Below are 21222 nucleotides of genomic sequence, written 5' to 3' on the forward strand. Positions count from 1 at the left end.
ACGAGACACCACTGAGCATAGAGGATCATGAGTAGTTCAATATAAATTCCAAGAGATAACAGGAAGGATGGGGTTCCAAGAGAGCCCAGCAGGCCAGCGACACGGGCCTTTCACGGACCGCACCTGCTTCATTCCCTGTGGAATTCAGACCACTGAGTGCTGGAGGTGGATGTCGGGTCCCTCCTCTAGAACTCTGATTCAGCTGGTCTTGGGTAGGGTGCTTGAATCAAACTTGCCTGGGTTCGAAACCCAGCTTCCTCCACGCTAAGGGGATGTTGGGCAAGTCTCAGTATATGCCAGGCTTGCTTCCCCCACCTCACAGGTGTAAAACCCTCCCAGGACTGAAGTCCCATCCCAAGAAACACCCAACAGCTGACCCACGTTAAGTATCCAAGATCTTGCTGAGTCAACGAGTACAAAAGTGTATATGTGCCAGACATGTGTGTGCACATACACGTAGTAGGTGGATAAAGCAGATTATTAAATAAAATCTTAAAAAAAAAAAAAAAGGGACACCTGGGTGGTTTAGTTGGTTAAGCATCTGCCTTCGGCTCGGGTCATGATCCCAGGGTCCTGAGATCGAGTCCCACATCGGGCTCGTTGCTCAGTGGGGAGCCTGCTTCTCCCTCTGCCTGCAGCTCCCCCGGCTTGTGCTCACTCTCTCTGACAAATAAATAAGATCTTTTAAAAAAATGTAAACATTTCTTGTTTTTTTAATGTAAACATTTCTTAAACGCGGGCGGTGGGGATGCCTGGGGATTGTGGAAACGCTCTCAGTTCATTTCTATATGTGTGTAATATTTCTCTCTAACAAAATATCTGGAAGATTCCTTAACAGGATAATAACAATAGTTACCAGTAACATGACAGGGGTGGTTTTTTTCTTTATTTTTGAAATTATTTTCTAAATCCTGTAACTTTTGTATTACATATAATTTTAGTGATGAAAATAAAAACAACAGTTGGTCTTTTTAAAGACAAGATAGGTGAAAAACGTTTATAAATTGCTCGAGTCCTATCAGTGTCACTTGTGAATGCTTCTTGTGTGCCTACATGGGTTTCTAATAGTGGTCAATTCATCTCCTTCATGATGCTCAGACAAAGGTATTCTTACTGTCCCCATTTTAGAGATGGGGACATTTAGGGTCTAAGAGGTTAAGGAACTTTCTAGAAGGACAGGACTCATAAGAGGCAAAGCAGGATTTGAACCCAGACAGAGGGTTTCCTGGGCTGCCTTAATTGCCACCTGGTAAATACCTCAGGACATAGAGTGAATGCTCAACAAATCCTAGTTACCATTATTTTTAATAGAAGTCTCTGTAACTCACCTCACCTCCATTAACATTTCTGGGATGGTGCCATGGCCAGACCCCCTCTGGGCTCTGCTGCGGGAAGGTGGAGGTGAGGGAGCTCCCGGCCGGCCTGCAGCCCAGAGCCCAGCCTGGAGGCCCAGATGTCAAGAGCTGGCTCAACTCCCATCTCTCTGGTGGCACGAAGGGTGTCCTCAAGGAACCCAGAGGAGAGAAAGCCTGGGAAGTGACTGCAGGGGAGGGGATTTTTGGGCCAGGCCTTGATGGTCAAGGAGTGTTTCCCAGGGGCAGGGGGAACAGACCCACAATTACCAAGGATTTCCTCTGTGCCAAGGGTTTTATAGACATTGTTGTACAGAATCCTCATGACAGCCCAGTGAGGAGGGTATTACCATGAAACCCATTTTCCTGATGAAGAGGCTCAGAGAAAGGAAGTTACTAGCCCAAGGGCACAAAGCTTGGACGTGACAGACCCAGAATTCAAATCCAAGTGTGTCCCCCGTATTCACTCTTTCCCTACTGCAGGTGGCCTCAGTGCGAGGAGGCAGAAGGGCATTCTGGGCAGGGACTACAGCACGAGCAGAGGCCTGGAGGCAGGACAGGGGCTAGTGTGCTAAGCTGGAGTGAAATTCAAGAATAAAATCCCCCAGAGCTTGGCCCCCTGTGCAGGGGAGCAGGGCTGGGTTTCCGGGTTTCAGTGGAAGCCGAAACCCTGCTGGGCCACACAGGGCTTTCCAGGGGACCTGTCCCCACCCACTGGCTCTCCAGAGCGACTCTGGTTAGAGTCCCTGAGAGCTGTTGGAGCTGCAGTTTCTGGGTGAATGAAGATCGAGTGTGGGCACAGGAGGAAAATCTCCCCGTCTCCTAGCGGTGGGGCTAATACCTTCCAGAGGTGGCCTAAACCCCCCTTAAGACAAGGGCCCCCCTAATGTCAGGCACCCAGAGCTGCTGGAAGTCATCAGCCTCCCTCTGAGGAAGGAACCAGGGCCCTTCCCAAGCAGATGACTTCAGGCTGGGACTAGAACATCTCGGGGGGCGGGGGGACAGAACATCACTTCCGATCCAAGCCCACATTCTTAGCCACCAGGCTTCACGGTCGCCCCATGCTCCCCTCCACAAGTTACATGCAGGGTGCTTTTGAGGTGGCTCGAAAGTCCTTCCAACATTTCCACCTATCTTAACCCTTAGCCAAGAAGGTGCATTCATTCATTCCTTCATTCATTCTTCACTCTCGGCCAGACTCCATGCCAGGCCCCAGCCGTGGTGGAGGACACAGATGTACTCACGGCTGATTATAGTCGGGTCTAATGGCTATCCCAGGGGTGAGAGCAAAGGGCTCTGGGAAAGGTAGAGGTGGGAGGGAATAACTTTGAGTCCAAAGAGCAGGGGACAATTAGAAGGGATCTTAAAGGATGAGTAGGAGTTCTCAGGGATGAGAAAGTGATGGAGAGAAAGAGCTATCCAAGCCTTAGACAACCTGGGAGACCTAACCTGCAAATTTCCAGAGGTGAGTGGACCAGGAGGAGAGATGGCCAAGGGCAGCAGTGACCCACCACTCTCTGTACACCCCTTGTTCTCCCTGCCAGTGGCCTAGTATCACGGGGCTTCCCCACCATTCTCTGCAAAGGTGCTCGAGCCCTGATTTAAATACTGGGAAGACTTGTTGCTTTCTCAGCCCCTGCCCCAGTGAAGACTAGGATCTCTGGTCAGTGCCTCTCCGCGTGGTGTCAACCCTTTAGGCTTCAATCTGGGGTGAGTAGAGGCCTGGCTGAATGTTCGATCAGTGTCAAAGCATGATGGACACTTGGGAAGTTCTGCAGAGATTTGAGGTGAGCGTCCCAGGCTCTGGCCACCAGCACCCACTGCTTTGGGCTGAGGGTCTGGCTCAGCCAACTGACCTCCCACCCACTCGCTCCCAGCTGCCTTCTGCCTTCCCAATCCATTCGTCTGGCTTGTGACTCTGTTTTCAAACTCCAGAGCCTTGGGGTGCAGAGAAGCCAAGAAGTCACCCCCAAAGGGTTGGGTAAGGCACAGCAGCAAAGTTGGAGGCGTGTGAGCTTTGGAGTCCGACTGATGTGAGTCCAAGTCCAGGATTTGTATTTCTTAACCTCACTGAGCTTCCACGATCTTTCTCCACATAAACCATGATGGTAATATCACCTTCGCGGAGCAATCAAGGGATTAGCCGAGAAAGGGGGCACCGCAGGGCCTGACTTAAAAGTTTGCATGCACAATCCCTTACTGCAGTTTGAAAGCCCCAGAGACCCCCAAACTGAAAGTGTTTTCATAACTCTGTTCGTGGCAACACCTGACCTGACCTGATGCAAGGTGTTCCTAGTCTTTGTTTATTCCACATGGTGTGGAAAATCATACATTTTCCTGCAGAAATATTAACGTATTTGATTCCAGTGCCTGGCCAGGCCCTGGTTGTGACAGTACAAAGTCTACAAAAGGGCACCTTGTCCCCTTTCTGAAATCCAAACATCGCAGATTCTGAATTGTACCTGGCCCCACGGATTCCAGAAAGAGACAGAGGACCCAACGTGGTTTTTTGTTTCTCCCCTGAAAGAGTAACTGTGCGGGTCAGTCCTCCAAACTTAAGGCCAGAAAAGTTGCCTTAACCCCCCCTTCCTCTTCCCCTCTCCTCACCTTTCCTAATGGAAACCCTCCTCCAAAAGGAAGCTTGTGTATAAATCAATAAGGAAAAGGCAAACAATAGAAAAATGGGCAGACAGCCGGAAGAGGCATTTCACGGTAAACACACAAGACCCATAAACTTACAGGAAGTATCCAGCCTCACAGTCATCAGGCAAATGCAAAGTAGGGCCACAGGGAGATACTATCTGATACCTACTAGATTGTCCACAACTAAGATGTGGGGTAATACTGAATGTTGAGAATGGAGGTCAGCAGGGACTCTGTACATTGCTGGGGGGTGATAGTCAGGACAACCACTTTAGAAAACATTTCCATAGTCATGACCCAGAAATTCCACCCCTGAGCCGCACACACACACACACACACACACTGCTATGGGTTGAATTGTGTCTCACAAAAAAAGATATGTTGGAGTCCTAATCTCAATACCTAAGCATGTGACCTTATTTGGAGATAGGGTCTTCACAGAGGTGATCAAGTTAAAATAAGGTCACTAGGGTGGGCGCTAGTCCAATAGGACTGGTGTCCTCATCAATAGGGGAAATGTGGACACAGGTGTATGCACATAGGAAGAATGCCATGTGAACATGAAGGCAGAGATGGGAATGGAGCTTCTATAAGCCAAAGAGAGGCAAAGAAAGCCAGCAATCACCAGAAGCTAGCAGAGAGGCCCGGAACACACTCCCTCACAGCCTGAGAAGGAACCAACCCTGCCGACCTCCTGATCTTGAACTTTCAGCCTCCAGAGCTTGAGACAATACATTTTCTGTTGCTCACACACCAACCCGTGGTACTGAGTTATGGTAGCTCTAGAAAACTGAGTCACCCATTCCTGTAACAAAGGTTGCCTACAAGAGGCAGGGGCTGGGGAGAGCCCATGGGAGCTTTTAGGGGATTCTGGGAGGGAGAAGAGGGGAACTCACAAGGTACATGCCTGAGCCCCTCCTTCACTTCCAGAGGGCCAGACTCTGACCCCCCAAGTGCTGCCTGGAACCATTTCACGGCTTATGCTGGCATGGCTGGACCCGAGACCCACCCGCACACAGGCAGGTGGCTGGAAGGGGTCTGTGAGGATCTTCAGGGAGGGCGTAAAGCCCACCTAGAGTGTAAGAACAGAGGAGCTGGCATTCGGGTGTGCCCGTTTTCCTTCGGGAGGGTTCAGGAACTTGCCCAGAGCCACAGAGAAGGTGTTGGAGCCTGGAATCAAACGCTCGCCTCCCAGAGCCCAGAGTCCACGTTCTCACAGCCACCCTGACAAAGACCGATCAAAGCCCACACGATGCCCCTCTGCACACCCGCCCTCATGCCGACGAGACTAAACACCCACATCGCTCTGGGGACTTGCAAACTTCCTCCTTCAAGAATGAAAGGACGAGTTGGGTGAGATTTCTTTTCATGTGGTTGTAAGAACGTTTTTACAATAAGGATGACGAATGTGTACAGTGGGTGTGAATTTTCAGCTGGATTTGGGTGGGAGGGACAAGGAAAGAGAGTAGAATTGAGATCAGCCGTTATTAGGACCTTGGGTACATCCTTGTTCCTTTTGGGAGCCTCAGTTTCTCCGTGCTAAAATGGGCCAACTGAGCCAGCTGGGGTCTGACTGCCGGAGTGGGAGGCAGCTCTCTGGCCTCGGACTGCTTCTGGTGTGAGGATGCTCCGCAGACTGCACTTCCCTCCATCACAGCACGGCCCCCCTCTGTCCCTGCTGCCCCCACCCACCTGACCCTGCCACCAGCGCATCGGTTCCCAAACCAGACAATTTAAGATTGGATATCAAATAGTACTAAATCCCACAGCAAGTGGAATCGTCCTTTTGCTGCTCATCAGGGCTTGGGATTACAAGCCTTGAACACAACACTCTGTGCAAGGAGAGAGTGACCCAGGCTTGGGTAGCAGGCTCTTTAATGCCACTGTGTTTTCAGTGTTTTGTTTATACGGGCATATTCTATTTACTGAAGAATATTTATTGGAGATGCATGATGGTGATAGAAGATTTCTAGGTTTTAATAAGCTGACTTAGGTTTAAATATGGAGTTGATCATAGTCAAGGGTTGTTAAATAATTGTATACGCATAAGGGTGAATCAGATCACATCCTTTGATATCTAAAACTCTCTGATGATTTCCCATTTCCTGTGGGTTCATTCCAAGCCCCTGTGTGAGCAGTGCTCGCCAACACCTGCAGCCTGCCCCTCTCCTCCGCTCTCCCTCCCCCTCGGCAATCTCCTCCAGCACCTCCACCAACCGTTCCACTTCAGGGCCTTCATGCCTGTGTTCCCTCCACTTGGAAGGTCCTTCTCCCTGATCTCTCGATCTCTCAGCATTCTAGGTTAATCTCATCATTCACATCTCTGCTCAAATGCCTCCAGAAGACTTACCAGGACCCCCAGCCCACTCACTCTCCGTCTGCCTTGCTTTGCTTTATTTCCCTTGCTGCACATATTCCTCTCTGATATGAGACTGTTTTAAAACATGCTTGCTCATTTCTCTATTTTCCCCACTAAAATAGAAGCTCCTTGAAGTCTGAGGCTTTGTCCCATATCCTCAGTGGCTGAAAATGCTGCCCCACATTGGAGCTGGAGCTGAACAAATGAAGGGCAGAAATTGTAGGTGGGGAAAGAAGTGGCCCTGGGAGCAGAGAAGAGTGAACCGAGCTCCAACCTTTGAGGCCGGGAAGATGGCAGCCGCCAGAGGCTCGACCTGATGGGCTCATCAACGCCAGCCTTCCAGGCACTGAGCCAATCGGCTCCTACCCCCTGAACCAGCAAAGAGGGCCAAGTCAGTGACTAAACTTGTAGAAGGAGTCATGGAGTTATAACATCACCATCCAGAAACGGTGCTGATAATAACCAGTTCAGGCCAGAATCATCAATCATGTTAGGACTAGTGGGTAAAGGTTTGAGGGGGACTAAAATTTTTACATAGTCTCGAAGAATCTGCCCACAAGATACATATTGGTTACAAAGAAGAAAAGAGTCACTTTACCTAGCAGACATCACCTTAGCCAAGCCATCAAACTTAGAACACCAAGATGGGACAAGCTGATTCGGCGGGCCTCTTGATACGACCCACTGAGAACACCAAGCACTTCTGTTCTATTCCTGCCCCAAGAGGTACGACCACTTGCGGGGAATCATCAAACCAACCATGACTAGGGTCATTACACAGAATAACTGGACTATCAGGGCGCCTGGGTGGCTCAGTCGGTTAAGCATCTGCCTTCGGTTCAGGTCATGATCCCAGGGTCCTGGGATCGAGCCCTGCATCGGGCTCCCTGCTCAGTGAGCAGTCTGCTTCTCCCTCTGCTTCCCCACCCCCCACCCCTGCTTGTACGCTCTCTTTCAAATAAATAAATAAAATCTTAAAAAAAAAAAAGCGTAACTGGACTATATTCTTCAAAAGAATCAATGTCATGGAAGAGAAAGAAAATCTGAGAAAACATTCTAGATTAAAGGAAAATAGAGAGAGACAAGAATAAAGCATGGTACCCCAACTAGAATTTTCTTTTGCCTTAAAGGACATTATTGGAACAATTGGCAAAATCTGAAAAAGGTCTGTGGATTATCTATTAATGTTGTATTGACATCAGCTACCCCATTTTGACACGTGTATCGCGGTTAGATCAGAGAATGTCCTTTTTAAAAAAAAAGACAGACTGAAGTATTTAGGAGAAAGGGACCTTATGTCTACAACCTACTCTCAAATGATTCAGGCCAAAAGTAAGAGATAGGCAGACCAAAAAATGGTTAGGCTGAGAAAACGTAAAGCAATTGTGGTAAAATGTTAACAGTTGGGGAATCTGAGTGAAGAGCATATGGAACTTGCAACTTCTCAGCCAGTCTGAAATTTTGTTGAAATAAAATGCTGGGGAGAAAAAAGACCTGAGAGAAAAAGAAGGCAGAGGCTGAGGGCGGGGTTGCCATGGATGTGTGCAGGAAGAGTGCGTGTAGGAAGGCAGCTCCTCACCTTGCCAAGCTGACATCCCAGAGCCCCGGTCACCCGTGCTCCCCTCAGACCACGGTGGACCACCGCCCAAGGCTGCGAGAACACAGGACCCCCGCTACGGCTCCCGCCCACCGGGCTGCCCACCCCGGCTCCGTGAGCTCGGGCACCTCACCCCCCACTCTGCACCTCGGTTTTCTCCTCCGACAAACAGGAGTAGATGGTGGCCCTCTGGGGTTTCTTCCAGCCCAGATACTGTCATGAAATTTCTAGAATCCTGTCTGCAGAGTGCAGCACATTTCTCCAGGGAGTTTAATTCATTTGGAGAGTGCCTTTACTTTAGTTTAGCTGATGGAAGGAGGGGAAAGTGAATCTTCCCAAGCAGAGTGGGGGATGGACCTCCTCCCTGTCCGGGGCGTGGTGGTTTCCCACCTCTGTCCCCGGCCCGGCCCAGCTCCCATGCACCCCTCCCAGACAAGGTGAGCACCCTACTAAAATTTATACTAAAGCATAGATAAAATCCTTCCCCCCACCAAGCTCCATTTCGAAAGAGGCAGTGGGGTGGCGGGGGACACGGTGACCAGAAAGTGACTCTGGTCCCCATTCTGACAGCAACTGGCTACATGGCTGGAGCTCTCTATCAGTTTGTGCTTCTATAAAAGCCAAAGCTATGCTTGGCTTTGTGTGAGGCTGGGAGGGCACAGTGACTTCACCTCCGTGTCCTCCTTTACTCAGCGCTCAGCAGGTGACTTCCAGATTAGAAGTGGGGTGCTCAGGTGAGAGCCCCAAGACATGTTGAGAAGCCCCCAGCTCCTCGCTCACACAGCCTGTGGCCCCCAGCCCCATGCGTAGACTCCCTGGGCATCTGTCAGCACTGCCCAGAGAGCCCAGCCCAGCCCGGCCATGATGGAGTGGTTGGAGGAAGCCTGGAAACATAGGGTGGAGCTTCTAATGTGCCCCGCCACCTCCTAACACAGGTGGAGACCAGGGGAAAGCAAGGGGATCACTTTCCTATTATGGGATTCCAGTCCACATCTCCCCAGGGCCCTACGGCTTCTCCCTCCGCGCTGCCTCCCTGCTGAGGCGGGCCTCTCGGAGGCTCCCTTGGCGGCCATTTTCTGGCAAAAGGTAGTCAAGCCACAGGAATCTACAAAATGGTGGGCAGAAACTGGGGCTTCTCTCTGTTCTTTCTCTGCTGTCCCTGCGAGGTCCTGCCTGGCCCCAGGCCCAGCAGCAGTTATGGCCGTGGGGCTCTTTGGCACCCCCCAAGGAGCCCCAGATTTCCCCAAGTACTTCATAGCCAACATCTCATGGAGCCTCATCCCAGACCTGGGTTCTGGAGGTTTCCATCAACCCTGCTTTAGAGTCTGGGAAACTGAGGCTCAGAGAGGGTACTCATCCAGGAAGTGACTTCTGACTCACAAGTAGCTTCAAGGTTTTTGTTTTGTTTTGTTTTGTTTTGTTTTTTACCCCGGTTCCATGACAGCGAATCTGGCAGTGGGTAAGATGAGAAGTCTCCTGAGAATGGGGAGACCTTCCCTGAGAAATCTTGAGGGGGATGGGGTCGGTGGTCCAAGCCCTGCCTATTTTCCAGGGCTGGGAAAGAACATGGATTAGGAGTCATAAGGTCAAGTCAACAATCTACCAGCTGTGCATCTATTAGCTGTGTGACCTAGGAAAAGTCCCTTCCCCTCTCTGAGCCTCAGCGACTTCATCAGTAAAATGGAGGTAATAACGTTAACATGTCCTAGTTCTCACATGACTTACAAATGTACAGAGTGTGGTCCAGGAGGCCGTCACCCCTGCGATTGCTCCCCTAACCTCCTGAAATGTACAGTTTATGTGTGTGCTTTCTGCGTGCCAGTCACTGTGCTTGGCATTTGCATGACTCCGAGCTCATCGAAGCCTCCTCACACAGCAGTGCAGGTGAGTCAGGAGGAAGAAAGCGTGCCCTCTAGGGCCAGCAGGGCCCACTGGTCAGCCCCTCCCTGCAGCCAGCCCCTTGGGGCTTTTTGCCTTGCCTGTCCGACCTCCAGGCTTCTGCTCAAATCAGTCCTTCTGCCTGGAATCCTTCCCCCCCATCTTTTTATCTTGAAATCACAGACTCACAAGAAGTTGCAAAACAGCATGGAGAAGGCCCATGTACCTATCGCCCAGCTTCCCCCGATAGTGACTATTAGGTAACTAACCAGAGTAAATTACCCAAACCAGGAAGTTCATACTGATGCAACACAAACTAACTAGCCTATATACATTTTACTCAGACCTCAGCAGTTTTTACGTGCACTCATTTTTAACACCGTCTTTGTGCCAGCCTCCTCCGTTTGTCTAGCCCCCTGAGACATCCGGGTTCCTGGTTTGGGAAGCCGCCCCATGTTTCCAGGAGGCCCGAGCTCTCCCTCCTCGGACTCTCAGCTCCTGAAGGCAGTGTAGCCCCGTGATGGGGAATGTGGATTTTGGAGACCTACAGACATGGGTTTAAACTCCACACCAGCCACCAGCCTGGGACAAAATACATAACTTTCTGAGCCTTAGTGGACCCACCTGTAGAATGGGGTAATTGCCCCCATGTCAGGGCGGGACAGGATCAGCCTAGCTGCTGCTCAGAGATCGGAAAGTGCCCTGCAGTGGGTCGTAGTTTTGGCTGTCATTGGATTGTACCTGTGGTCACACCTATCCCAGGCTGACCCTCGTGTGTGTGTGTTTTTTGTTTTTGTTTTTTAAGATTTTATTTATTTGACAGAGCTCTAGAGACACAGCGAGAGAGGGAACACAAGCAGGGGGAGTGGAAGAGGGAGAAGCAGGCTTCCCGCCTAGCAGGGAGCCCCATGCGGGGCTTGATCCCAGGACCCTGGGATCATGATCTGAGCCGAAGGCAGACGCTTAACTGACTGATGGCTAATGGCCCCACCAGTCATTGACCTGTGACCAGAGAGCCAGACTGAGCGGGTAGAAATGTACAAATGCCGGTCATATATTATTTATACATCTATCAGTTGCCGTCTTGCCAGCAGGGAAGAAGAAGAGAATCGTAAACACATTTGTTTCATTTAAATCCAATCAAGTGGTGAAGCCCTCTGGGTTGAGGGTGGGGGAGACATTGAGATTTAGGTTTGTAGAACTTGGGTCCAGAGGTCGTGGGTCAAGGGACCAGCCTGAGTGGAAGGCAGAGGCTATCCAAAAGCGCACTGCGCACCCATCCGCAGCGCATAGGAATCCTATCTCACATTTCGGCAAAACAATTAAAAAGCTGACCTCATTGCTGTCCACTAAAAGCCACTCCCATCTGCGGGGATCACCCAAGTTATTTGCTCTGGGACAGTCCTCTTCTTCTTGGTAAGTGGCTTTGAAGCCCAAGAAGACTAGAATTTTCAAAATAAAGATGGTGGAAGTACATGGAAACCCACAGTGATGATACATTTATGCTAAGTGTCAGTTGGATCAATTGCTGTGTGTTGGTGCAGAAAGTCCTAGATCTGTGATGTTTACGAACACTTGGCTGCTAGCCTACGTGTGTGACCGAGTAACTGACTTTAGTTGAAATTTTAATTTAAAAAATTTAAGAGAATTTGGCCACGTCTGTAAACAATACTAGAATGTTTAAGAGAACTTAATATTCACTCTGTTTAAACGTTAGTTTTTTAGAGCAGAAAGTATTCTACGAAGTCCTTGGAAAAGGCTTGTTTCTTAGAGGTATTTGAAGCATTTATTTATTTATTTTTTAAGATTTTATTTATTTATTTGACAGAGAGAGACACAGCGAGAGAGGGAACACAAGCAGGGGGAGTGGGAGAGGGAGAAGCAGGCTTCCCGCAGAGCAGGGAGCCCCATGTGGGGCTTGACCCCAGGACCCCGGGATCATGACCTGAGCTGAAGGCAGACGCTTAACGACTGAGCCACCCAGGCGCCCCTGAAGCATTTATAAGAGAATCAAATTCATTAAATTTGTAGATGCAGTTTAGATTATCTAAGGCAGTGTTCTCCGGTAGAAACATAACGCAAGCCACATAGGTCATTTATAATTTTCTAGTGGCCATGTGTTTTACAAGTCAAAAAGGAACAGACCAACTCAATTGTAATAATAAAATGTATTTAACTGAAGCTGTGCAAAATACCGTTTCAACACGTAATGCATAAACAAGTTATTAATGAGATACTTGATGTTCTTTTTTTGAACACATCTTCAAAATCTGCTCTGTGTGTTATCTTTCCAACACTTGTGCACTCAGACTACCACGTTTCAAATGCATATTCTGGTGGTCGCTGTATGGGATATCACAGATCTAAGGGCACTCAATTATGTGCATTTGTGAGTGGTATTTATTATTTAAGGAAGCTTGCTCCGTTCGACCTGATCTGATGAAATATTAATTGAAGGCTCCCTGAGAGTCACTGTTAAAAATTACTGGACTTAGAAATAAAATGAGTTTTGGATAATGAATTTACAAGTGAAGGGAAAAACCCGATTTTTATTTCTATTTATTTATTTATTTATTTTAAAGATTTCATCTATCTGACAGAGAGAGACACAGCGAGAGAGGGAACACAAGCAGGGGGAGTGGGAGAGGGAGAAGCAGACCTCCTGCTGAGCAGGGAGCCCGATGCGGGGCTCGATCCCAGGACCCCGGGATCATGACCTGAGCCGAAGGCAGACGCTCAATGACTGAGCCACCCAGGGGCCCCAAAAACCCGATTTTTAAAAATTTGTTCATTTAAGAAGCTTTTCTTAGAGTAACCACAAATGGCCTTCCTAGTACACGAAAGCAACGCCGCAGGACCTCACCGACCACGGGCCAGATGGACCTCTGCACGGCCCTTGGGGGAAAGGTCGGGTTATTTGTTACTATTTCGCACCCAGAATGTTAGATCTGACCGAGCCCTTAGGGGTTTTCTGCCCAAAGCACCCCATTTCCCTGGAGCAAAAACCAGATCAGAGAAGAATGCATGGTGAATTAGAGGCCGGGCCTCCCGTCCCCGACGGTCTCCCGACCCCACCCCGTCCTCCCCAGTCCAGCGCTTCAAGTTCATTCTCTCTGCCTCTTTGTCCCCAGTTGGCTGATCAGGAAACTGAGGCGCAAAACTGGAGGGTAGGGGGACAAACTGGGCCTGGACCCAGGCCTCCAGGGAGCACCAGCGGAATGGGAAAGTGTGGTCCCTGCCCTGGTCATTCAATAGCACACACCCAAGCCCGAGGAGAGAACAAGCCAGAGTCCAGGCAGCCAGGCCAGAGAAAGCCGTGTGAGGCCCCGGATGGAGCCTGGCGCTGGGACTGCAAAGGGGAGCAGGCGAGGGGAGGCCTTGGCCGTGCCTGCTGGGGCCCCCAGGGCCGGTCGGGGCTCTGCAGCGCTCAGGGGGGAGGCCCTGGACCTCCCTGTGGGCCTCGTTCTCCTGGCCCCTCTCCTCCCTCCTTGTTCTCTGTTGTTTCTTTCCTTTTCTTTCTCTCCTGGGAGGCCCTCACTTCCTTTCCCCAACCTGATCTGCCCGGCACACTGATTTTGCCAAGGAGAACCCTGGAGCAGATCTGGGTCCATCTTGCCCACTGAGGGCCCGGTTCTGCCGGGGCGGGGGTCTGCGGGACCTGGGTGGAGGGAAGGACGGCTCGGGCAGGTGGGCTGGGAGAGGGGGGAGCGGCCTCCCCACATCGGCTCGCTCTGGCCCTCCCTACCCCGCTCCTTGGGCTTTGGAGCGCAGTTTCCTTCAGCCTGCACAGCCTTCCTGCCAGGCCCTGGTTCTCAGCAGGAGGACAGACACCATCGGGGGACACTTCAGAGGCTTTAAGGATGCAGCATTTAGTGCTGTGAAATCTCATGGCAGAGAAATTACTCTCTGCTCCAAGTGCTCTCAGTCCCCCTGGAAAGTCAAGGAGAAAATGACAACTTGGGGGCGGGGGGTCTTTAACCCCATCCCCCATCCCCCCTTCAACAGAGAGCACAGATGTAGGCTTCAGGCTCCAGGGTCTTTGCATCCTTTCCACTTTTTGCTAACACGTAATAGAAATTGGTTTCCATCCCCACTTATTTTTATGCTTACCTTCACCTTATACTTCTGACACATGATATCAGTTTTCCACTTAACAGTAGTGACATAAAGTTTCCTTTCAAAACTAGTATTAGTAACAAGTGAGGCCATTGGCTATAAATGCAGTTTTAGAAACACAAAGTAAATATCTGTACTGGGGGTGGAGTGGGCCGGGCCGGAGTGTCAGGAGCGGACGAAAAGTTCTCGGCTGGATGGACCTTGGCTCCAGGAGCCCCTTCATCTCACCCCGCTGAGCTCTGCTGGGGCCCTGGGGTCCCAGCTGCTGTCAGGCACTGCTCCAGGCCAGTTCCCCAGGGCCCCGGGGCCGGCCAACAGACCTCTCGCTCCTAGACTTTTCCGAGCCGAGGCTGGTGGCTGGGCCTCGTGGGAAAGGACAGAGGGTGGTGGTGGGAGAATCGCCCCTCTGACCGTCTGTCTGTCTTCGCTCAGGGGCAGAAGGTGGCTGAGCTCCAGGTGCTCTTGGCAGAGCGGGAGAAACCGAGCCGCCCCACATGGAGCCGAAGGCGCACACTTTCCCGCTCCCAGAGCTAAATCGCTTTCCCCGAACCAGTGTGGGGTCAGGAGCATGTGCCTCCAGAGAGAGGCAGAGAGAAGAGCTGCCCTCACCCCAAAAAACTCCCCAGGTCTCCCATTTCTCCTAGTCGGCTTGGATGCCCCTCCCGATGGGGCCTCTCTGGGTCACCTTCTGAAAGCAAAGTGAAAGCACTTGGGATCTCCCCTGCTAGGTGGGCCCAGACTCCCTGGCCCAGAATTCTGTTTCCATGCATCTCCCCACCCCCGAGTTGTGAGGTCCCAACAGAGGCAGGATGGGCCGCTGCCCGGTTCTTGCCAGCTTGGACCCCGCATGCAGCAGAGGCCAACAGTATCCAATGAGCACAGCCATCCCCCAAACTCTCTGGCCACCTGATGCTCCTGCCCAGGTTGCGAAGGGCCTTGGTGCTCAGGGGGAGCTCAGGATGGGGAAGGAAGCGCTTTCCTATTCATCTGTGCCCTAAACTACCCCTACTGGCTGCACCGGAGCTACCGGCTGTCCTCGGCACCTGCTGGCTTCCCCGACGGTCTATGTCTGGACAGTAATACCGTGAATGGCAGAAGCCTAGTGAGTCCAGAGCCTCAGCTTTTGGGGTCGAGAATACAATCACTAGTGGTCCTACCTTTCTGGAAGGCAGTCCGCTCCCTACTGAGAGTTGCCAAGAAATAGGGCTGGGGGAGTTCCCGAACCTACGGTGGAAAGCGTCTCCCTCCTCAGACCCTGGGAGCCTGCTGAGGAGACACCAGGCCTGCTGCCCACATCATCTCGTGCCCGGGAGTCTTCTAGCACCGTCCAGGCACAACCCCGGCCCCTCCAGGGGGTTCCTGGAGCCTCTCCAGGCCCCAGTCGCCATTGACAGAACTGGGGCCTCCCTGGGACAGTCCTGGCTAGAAGGCTCTAGAAAGGTGAGTGAGAACATGACCAGCAAGGGGGCCAAGAGACCAGGACCCAGGTCCTCCAGCACGAGTGGCAGGAGGTGGGAGAGGGGTCCTACCTGAGAGGGCTGCTGTCAGCAATCCGATGATCGTAGAGAGAAGCCACATGTCTGGGATCATCTCCGACTGCTACGCGTGCCTGCCAGTGGGAAGGGCCATCCTGGGGTCGGGAGGGGGTTGTGGTTGCTATGTGTTCCTCACACCCGCTTGGACCTTTGCTGCTCCTGTTTATAACTTTCTGTCTGCGCGCGAGAGAGCACTCCTTTACACGCGTGCGACCAAACCCAGCCTCTGAGTGTCTCTACGCCTCTGTGCTCTACTTGTGGTTTTGGTCTCCAGGAAGCCAGGCTGGTATCACAGGGGCTGTGAGGGAGAGCCCAGCTGCCTCTGCTGTGAGCCCACCCATGGTGGCTGAACCCCAGGAGTCACAGAGTGAGACACACACACACACACACACACACACACACACACACATACTTCCTCCAAGTGTGTCCTAAGGAAAAGGGAAGAGAGGGCATGCTTCCTTTCTGGAGACCCGATACATAGTAGATGCTCAACCAATGCATGTAAGAAGAGTGGATGCATGACCCCACGGCCTGTCCCAGTCCACGGAAATCCAGCTCTTTTGGGATAAAATCCCAAAATTTACTTTGTCCTTGGGTGTGTTAATGGCTAGGAAGGAGGGTGTGGTCTTGCACTTTTGAGAGGAGAGAGCCTCAGATTCCCTTCAGAGAATTAGCAGTGGAGAAGGGACTGAGGGATGGTTTGTCTCCCCATCTCCTTACAGGCTAGAAGTGTCCCCTGAGATGGTGCAGGAGGCTACAGGACCCCCACCTGCAGGCACTGGGCTGGGTGCTCATTCCTCAGGGAGAGTCAGGCACGGGAGCTGGTCCAGGAAGGATGAACAGGATTTCAAAAGGCGGAGGTGGTGGGAGGCCTCTGGAAGGGCCAGAAGGAACGGCAGGTGCAAAATGCCAGGGCTGCTGCGGAAATGCTGAGTTGTGGGTTTTTATTTTTTAAAGAAAGCAGGGACCTCATGTGGGTTTTTATTTTATTTTTTTATTTTTTATTTTTTTAAAGATTTTATTTATTTATATGAGAGAGAGAGAATGAGAGATAGAGAGCATGAGAGGGAAGAGGGTCAGAGGGAGAAGCAGACTCCCCGCCCAGCAGGGAGCCCGATGCGGGACTCGACCCCGGGACTCCGGGATCGTGACCTGAGCCGAAGGCAGTCGCTTAACCAACTGAGCCACCCAGGCGCCCTCGTGTGGGTTTTTATTTTTTAAAGATTTTATTTATTTATTTTAGAAGGGGGTGAGGAAGAGCGTGAGTAGGGGGAGAGGCAGAAGGAGAGGGAGAGAATCGCAAGCAGACTGTGCACCGAGCACAGAGCCCGAGTCCGGGCTGGATCGCACAACCCTGAGATCGTGACCTGAGCCAAAACCAAGAGTCGGACGCTCCACAGACTGAGCCACCCAGGCGCCCCAGGGATCTAGTGTGTTTAATTTACCACTGCACTCCCTGTGGGGCATACTGTAGATGCTGAATGAATGTTATTGAGTGAATGAAAGAACAGAAAACTTAATTTGCTTGTATAAGCAGTCTCCTTGAAGAAATTGAGTCCAGAGGAGACTGGTTCCGCCCTGGCCCTTCTCTGTATGACCTCTCAGATTTACCTGGCCCGGCCTGACACTTCCCTCCTCCCCATTCGACTTCATTTCCCCATCTGTGGAATGGGGAGGATTTCTCCACTGGGTCCCAGTCCAAGGGGGCATCTGACGTTGCAGGTTTGGGAGCCACAGAGAGCCAGGCCCTTCCACCGTAAACCTTGCCCAGACCTATGGGGTGGACCTGACTCCGGCACCAGCGGAGGCTGCCCTCTTGTGGGAGGTCACTGGTAGCACAGGCAGCCGATGGGGGCCTCCATCTCCTGGGTTCACTTCCGTTCAACTGACACTTAGGGAGACTTTGGTGTGGGGAACTCTGGCATGGGCTCTGTGGAAGGTGAAGACAGGAAACCATATCCCTGCCCTCAAGGAGCACGGAGCTCACAAACCCAGGTGACCCAACCACAGGCCAGAGTAAGATGAACACAAGGAGAGGTCTCCTGCTGATGAGCAGCATCCTAGAAGAAACGCAGCTGAATGGGCTAGAGAGGATGGCTAGATTTCCATTTCTGACAATAGGATAAGCAGTATATGCCAAAAGTTCTCCTGATACAAAACACCAAAAAAAGGGAGGGGGACAAAATATTTGTAAAAATCCTTAAAAATGCAAAGTTGAGGTGGCAAGAAGGTAACAATAATTATCAGAGGCCAAAATGACAAGAAAGCACAAATCCAAAGAGATAATTGAGAGCAGAAGCGGAGGTTGCCTTGAGGTACCTGCTGATCCCAGGTGGCCAAGAATTTCAGTTTAATGAGACAAAACCTAGAGCCTGAGCAAATGAAAAGCAAAATCAGAAACCTACCCCCTAAAGCAAAACCAATGAAAAAAACATCCACAGTGAATGAACTAAGAAAGAAAACACCTCTCAAAGGGATCTGAGAGAGGATGTGCTTGGCTCAGCATTGACTCTGAGTGGAAGAAAAAGAAATGCTATCCCTAAATGCTCTTAACCACAAGTCCACCTGCAATTGGGTCTGAGGGGGAATTCACACTACTTGTGAGGCAGAAACACCACCACCGCAAACAAGCAAAGAAAAACAGGAGAATTTAAAGCAGATAGCATGGGGCGCCTGGGTGGCTCAGCCATTATGTGTCTGCCTTCGGCTCAGGTCGTGATCCCAGGGTCCCGGGATCGAGCCCCGCATCGGGCTCCCTGCTCGGCGGGAAGCCTGCTTCTCCCTCTCCCACTCCCCCTGCTTGTGTTCCCTCTCTCGCTGTCTCTCTCTCTGTCAAATAAATAAATAAAATCTTAAAACAATAATAAAGCAGATAGCAGTTCCCAGGGCACTTTGCAGAAACAAATGCAAAAGTCCTCTCTGAAGTAAAGTAACTCACCTTAAATTTAAGTCTCAAAGAATTCCCACGGAAAAGTTCCCAGGAATGTAAGCTCACATGCACAGAAAGAAAGGAAGGAAGGAAGAAAGAATAAAAAACAGGATACAAATGTATTAATCAGGGTTTTTCAGAGAAACAGAATTAATGGAATTTACATGAGATTTTTAAAAAACAGAGAGAGAAAGAGAGGGTATTGGGGAGGGGTGGAGGGAGAGAACCTTCAAGCAGTCTCCCCATTGAGTGTGGAGTCCAGTGTGGAGCTTGATCCCATGACCCATGAGATCATGACCTGAGCCAAAACCAAGGGTCGGATGCTCAACCGAGCCACCTAGGAGCCCCTATACGAAATATACTGTAAGGCATTGTCTCAAGTGATGTTGGAAACAAAGTCCCGAGATCTCAGTTGGCCAGCTGGAAATTCAGGGGGAGCCAGTATATCATTTCAGTTCAGGTCCAAAGGCCCAAGAACTGGGAAAACCAATGGTGTAAATTCCAGTCAGAGCCTGAGTCAAAAGGCAGGGGGAAGACTGGTGTCCTAACCTGAAGACAGGCAGAGAGAGACAATTCTTTCTTACTCCTTCTTGTTCTATTCAGGCCTTCACTGAACAAAGCCCATCCACAATGGGGAGGGCAATCTCCTTTACCCAACCTATTGATTCAAGGTTAATCTCACCTAGAAACACCCTCACAAACACACCCAGAATAATGTTTAACCAGATATCTGGGCACCCCACAGATCATTCAAGCTGACACATAAAAGTAACCATCACAACAAGGCACTGTAAATGAGAATTGCACAAAGCAGTAAGCAACAGACCCAGGCCCTCAAACACTTCAGCTACTGGACTTATGGTGTACGTAATATAAAATAAGGATGTTTCATATGCTTAAAAAAATACAGTTGGTAATTGAGGCTGTAGATAAGAAACAAGAGACTATAGATAAGGAACTAAGTGACCAGGAAGATTTGGGGGAAAAAATAGTACTTCTATAAATGAAAAATAGAATCTTCAAAACTAGCAATCCAATGGACAGATTAAGCAGCAGACTAACATAGCCAAAGAGAAAACTAGTGAGCTGGACAGTAGGTCTGAAGAACCTACCTAGAATGCCACACAGAGAGACAAAGAAGTGTCTAAGAGAAGACTATGAAACAGAAGTTAAGAGACACAGAGGATGGAACAGGGTGAATAGGTCAAATCCAGAACTGATGAAATACATAGCCCTCAGATCCCAGAAGTTTCCCCATGCCCTGCCTGTTAAATAAAAAGAAATCTCTCTCAATAAAACCGGGGGGGGGGAGAGAAATAATAAAAAAAAGAATAAAAATGTTTTCATACACACATCAATCAATAAATAAATCTACACCAATCACTTGTGGTAACAAGATTGCTACTTGCTAGAAAGAACTACAAAGTAGACTTACAGCTAACTTTTTCATGTTAGCAATAGAAGCTGGAAGACAATGGAATACTATCTCAAAGTGCCAAGAAAATAAGTCTACCTCAAATATGTTCTAAGAATGAGATTGAACAATCTACAGAAAGGGAGAAGAGATTGGCCAGTCATATGTCCAATGAGGGGTTAATATCTATAATATGTAAAGAACTCATACAACTCGATAGAAAAAAAATCTGATTAAAAAATGGGCAGAGGATTTGAAAAGACCTTTTTCCAAAGAAGACATTTGAATGGCCAACAGACACATGAAAAGATGCCCAACAACACTAATCATCAGGGAGATGCAAATTAAAACCACAATGGGGTATTACCTCCCACCTGTCAGAATGGCTATTATCAAAAGGACAAAATATAACAAATGCTGGTGAGGATGTAGAGAAAAGGGAACCCTTGTGCACTTTTGCTGGGAATGTAAATTGTTGCGGCTGCTATGGAAAACAGTATTGAGTTTCCTCAAATAATTAAAAATAGGGGCACCTGGGTGGCTCAGTTGGTTAAGTGTCTGCCTTCGGCTCAGGTCATGATCTCGGGGTCCTGGGATCCAGCCCTGTGTTGGGCTCCCTGCTCACGGGGAGCCTGCTTCTCCCTCTCCTCCCCACTCGTGCTCTCTCTCTCGCCAACTCTCTGTCTCTCTCAAATAAATAAATTTAAAGATTTTTATTTATTTATTTGACAGAGAGAGACACAGCAAGAGAGGGAACACAAGCAGGGGGAGTGGGAGGGGGAGAAGCAGGCTTCCTGCCGAGCAGGGAGCCCGACACAGAGCTCAATCCCAGGACCCTGAGACCATGACCTGAGCTGAAGGCAGACGCCCAATGACTGAGCCACCCAGGTGCCCCAAATAAATAAAATCTTTAAAAAAAACTTTTTTTAAATAATTAAAAATAGAAATACCATACGATCCAGCAATTCCACTTTGGGGTATTTATCTGAAGAAAAGGAAAACACTATCTCAAAAAAATATATGCAGCTCCATATTCTTTGCAGCATATTTACCAAAGCCAAGATATGGAAATAACCTAGATGTCCATCTACAGATGGGTGGATAAAGGAATTGTGGTAGACATGTGCAATGGACTATTACTCATCCATTAAAAAGAATGAGAGCTTGCCATTTGCAACGACATGGATGGGCCTAGAGGGTGTTATTATGCTAAGTGAAATAAGTCAGACAGAGAAAGACAAATACCATATCAGCTCACTTATATGTGGAATCTAAAAAACAAAACAAACAAAACAAAACTCATGGATATGGAGAACAGAGTGGTGGTTGCCGGGGTGAGGGAGGCAGCTGGGGGTTGGGCAAAATGCATGAAGAGGGTCGGGAGGTATAGACTCCAGTT

The 21222-nt window shown here is 49.8% G+C and overlaps 1 protein-coding gene across 4 annotated transcripts in view; it reads right to left on the reverse strand.

Annotated features, from left to right (window-relative positions):
- CD6 (CD6 molecule) overlaps nucleotides 1-15617 on the reverse strand; it is a 36017-nt gene extending 20400 nt beyond the window's left edge. For all 4 annotated transcript variants that reach the window (XM_028117924.2, XM_028117923.2, XM_028117922.2 and 1 more), the window contains exon 1: nucleotides 15475-15617. In XM_028117924.2, coding sequence (XP_027973725.2) covers nucleotides 15475-15535 — 61 coding nt within the window. In that variant the 5' untranslated portion in view covers nucleotides 15536-15617. The remainder of the gene's footprint in view (nucleotides 1-15474) is intronic.
- Nucleotides 15618-21222: the final 5605 nt, after the last annotated feature.

Source organism: Eumetopias jubatus, unplaced genomic scaffold (genome assembly GCF_037043125.1).
Source record: "Eumetopias jubatus isolate StellerSeaLion01/CBP00866 unplaced genomic scaffold, mEumJub1_p1.0 scaffold_13, whole genome shotgun sequence".
Classification (NCBI taxonomy): domain Eukaryota; kingdom Metazoa; phylum Chordata; class Mammalia; order Carnivora; family Otariidae; genus Eumetopias; species Eumetopias jubatus.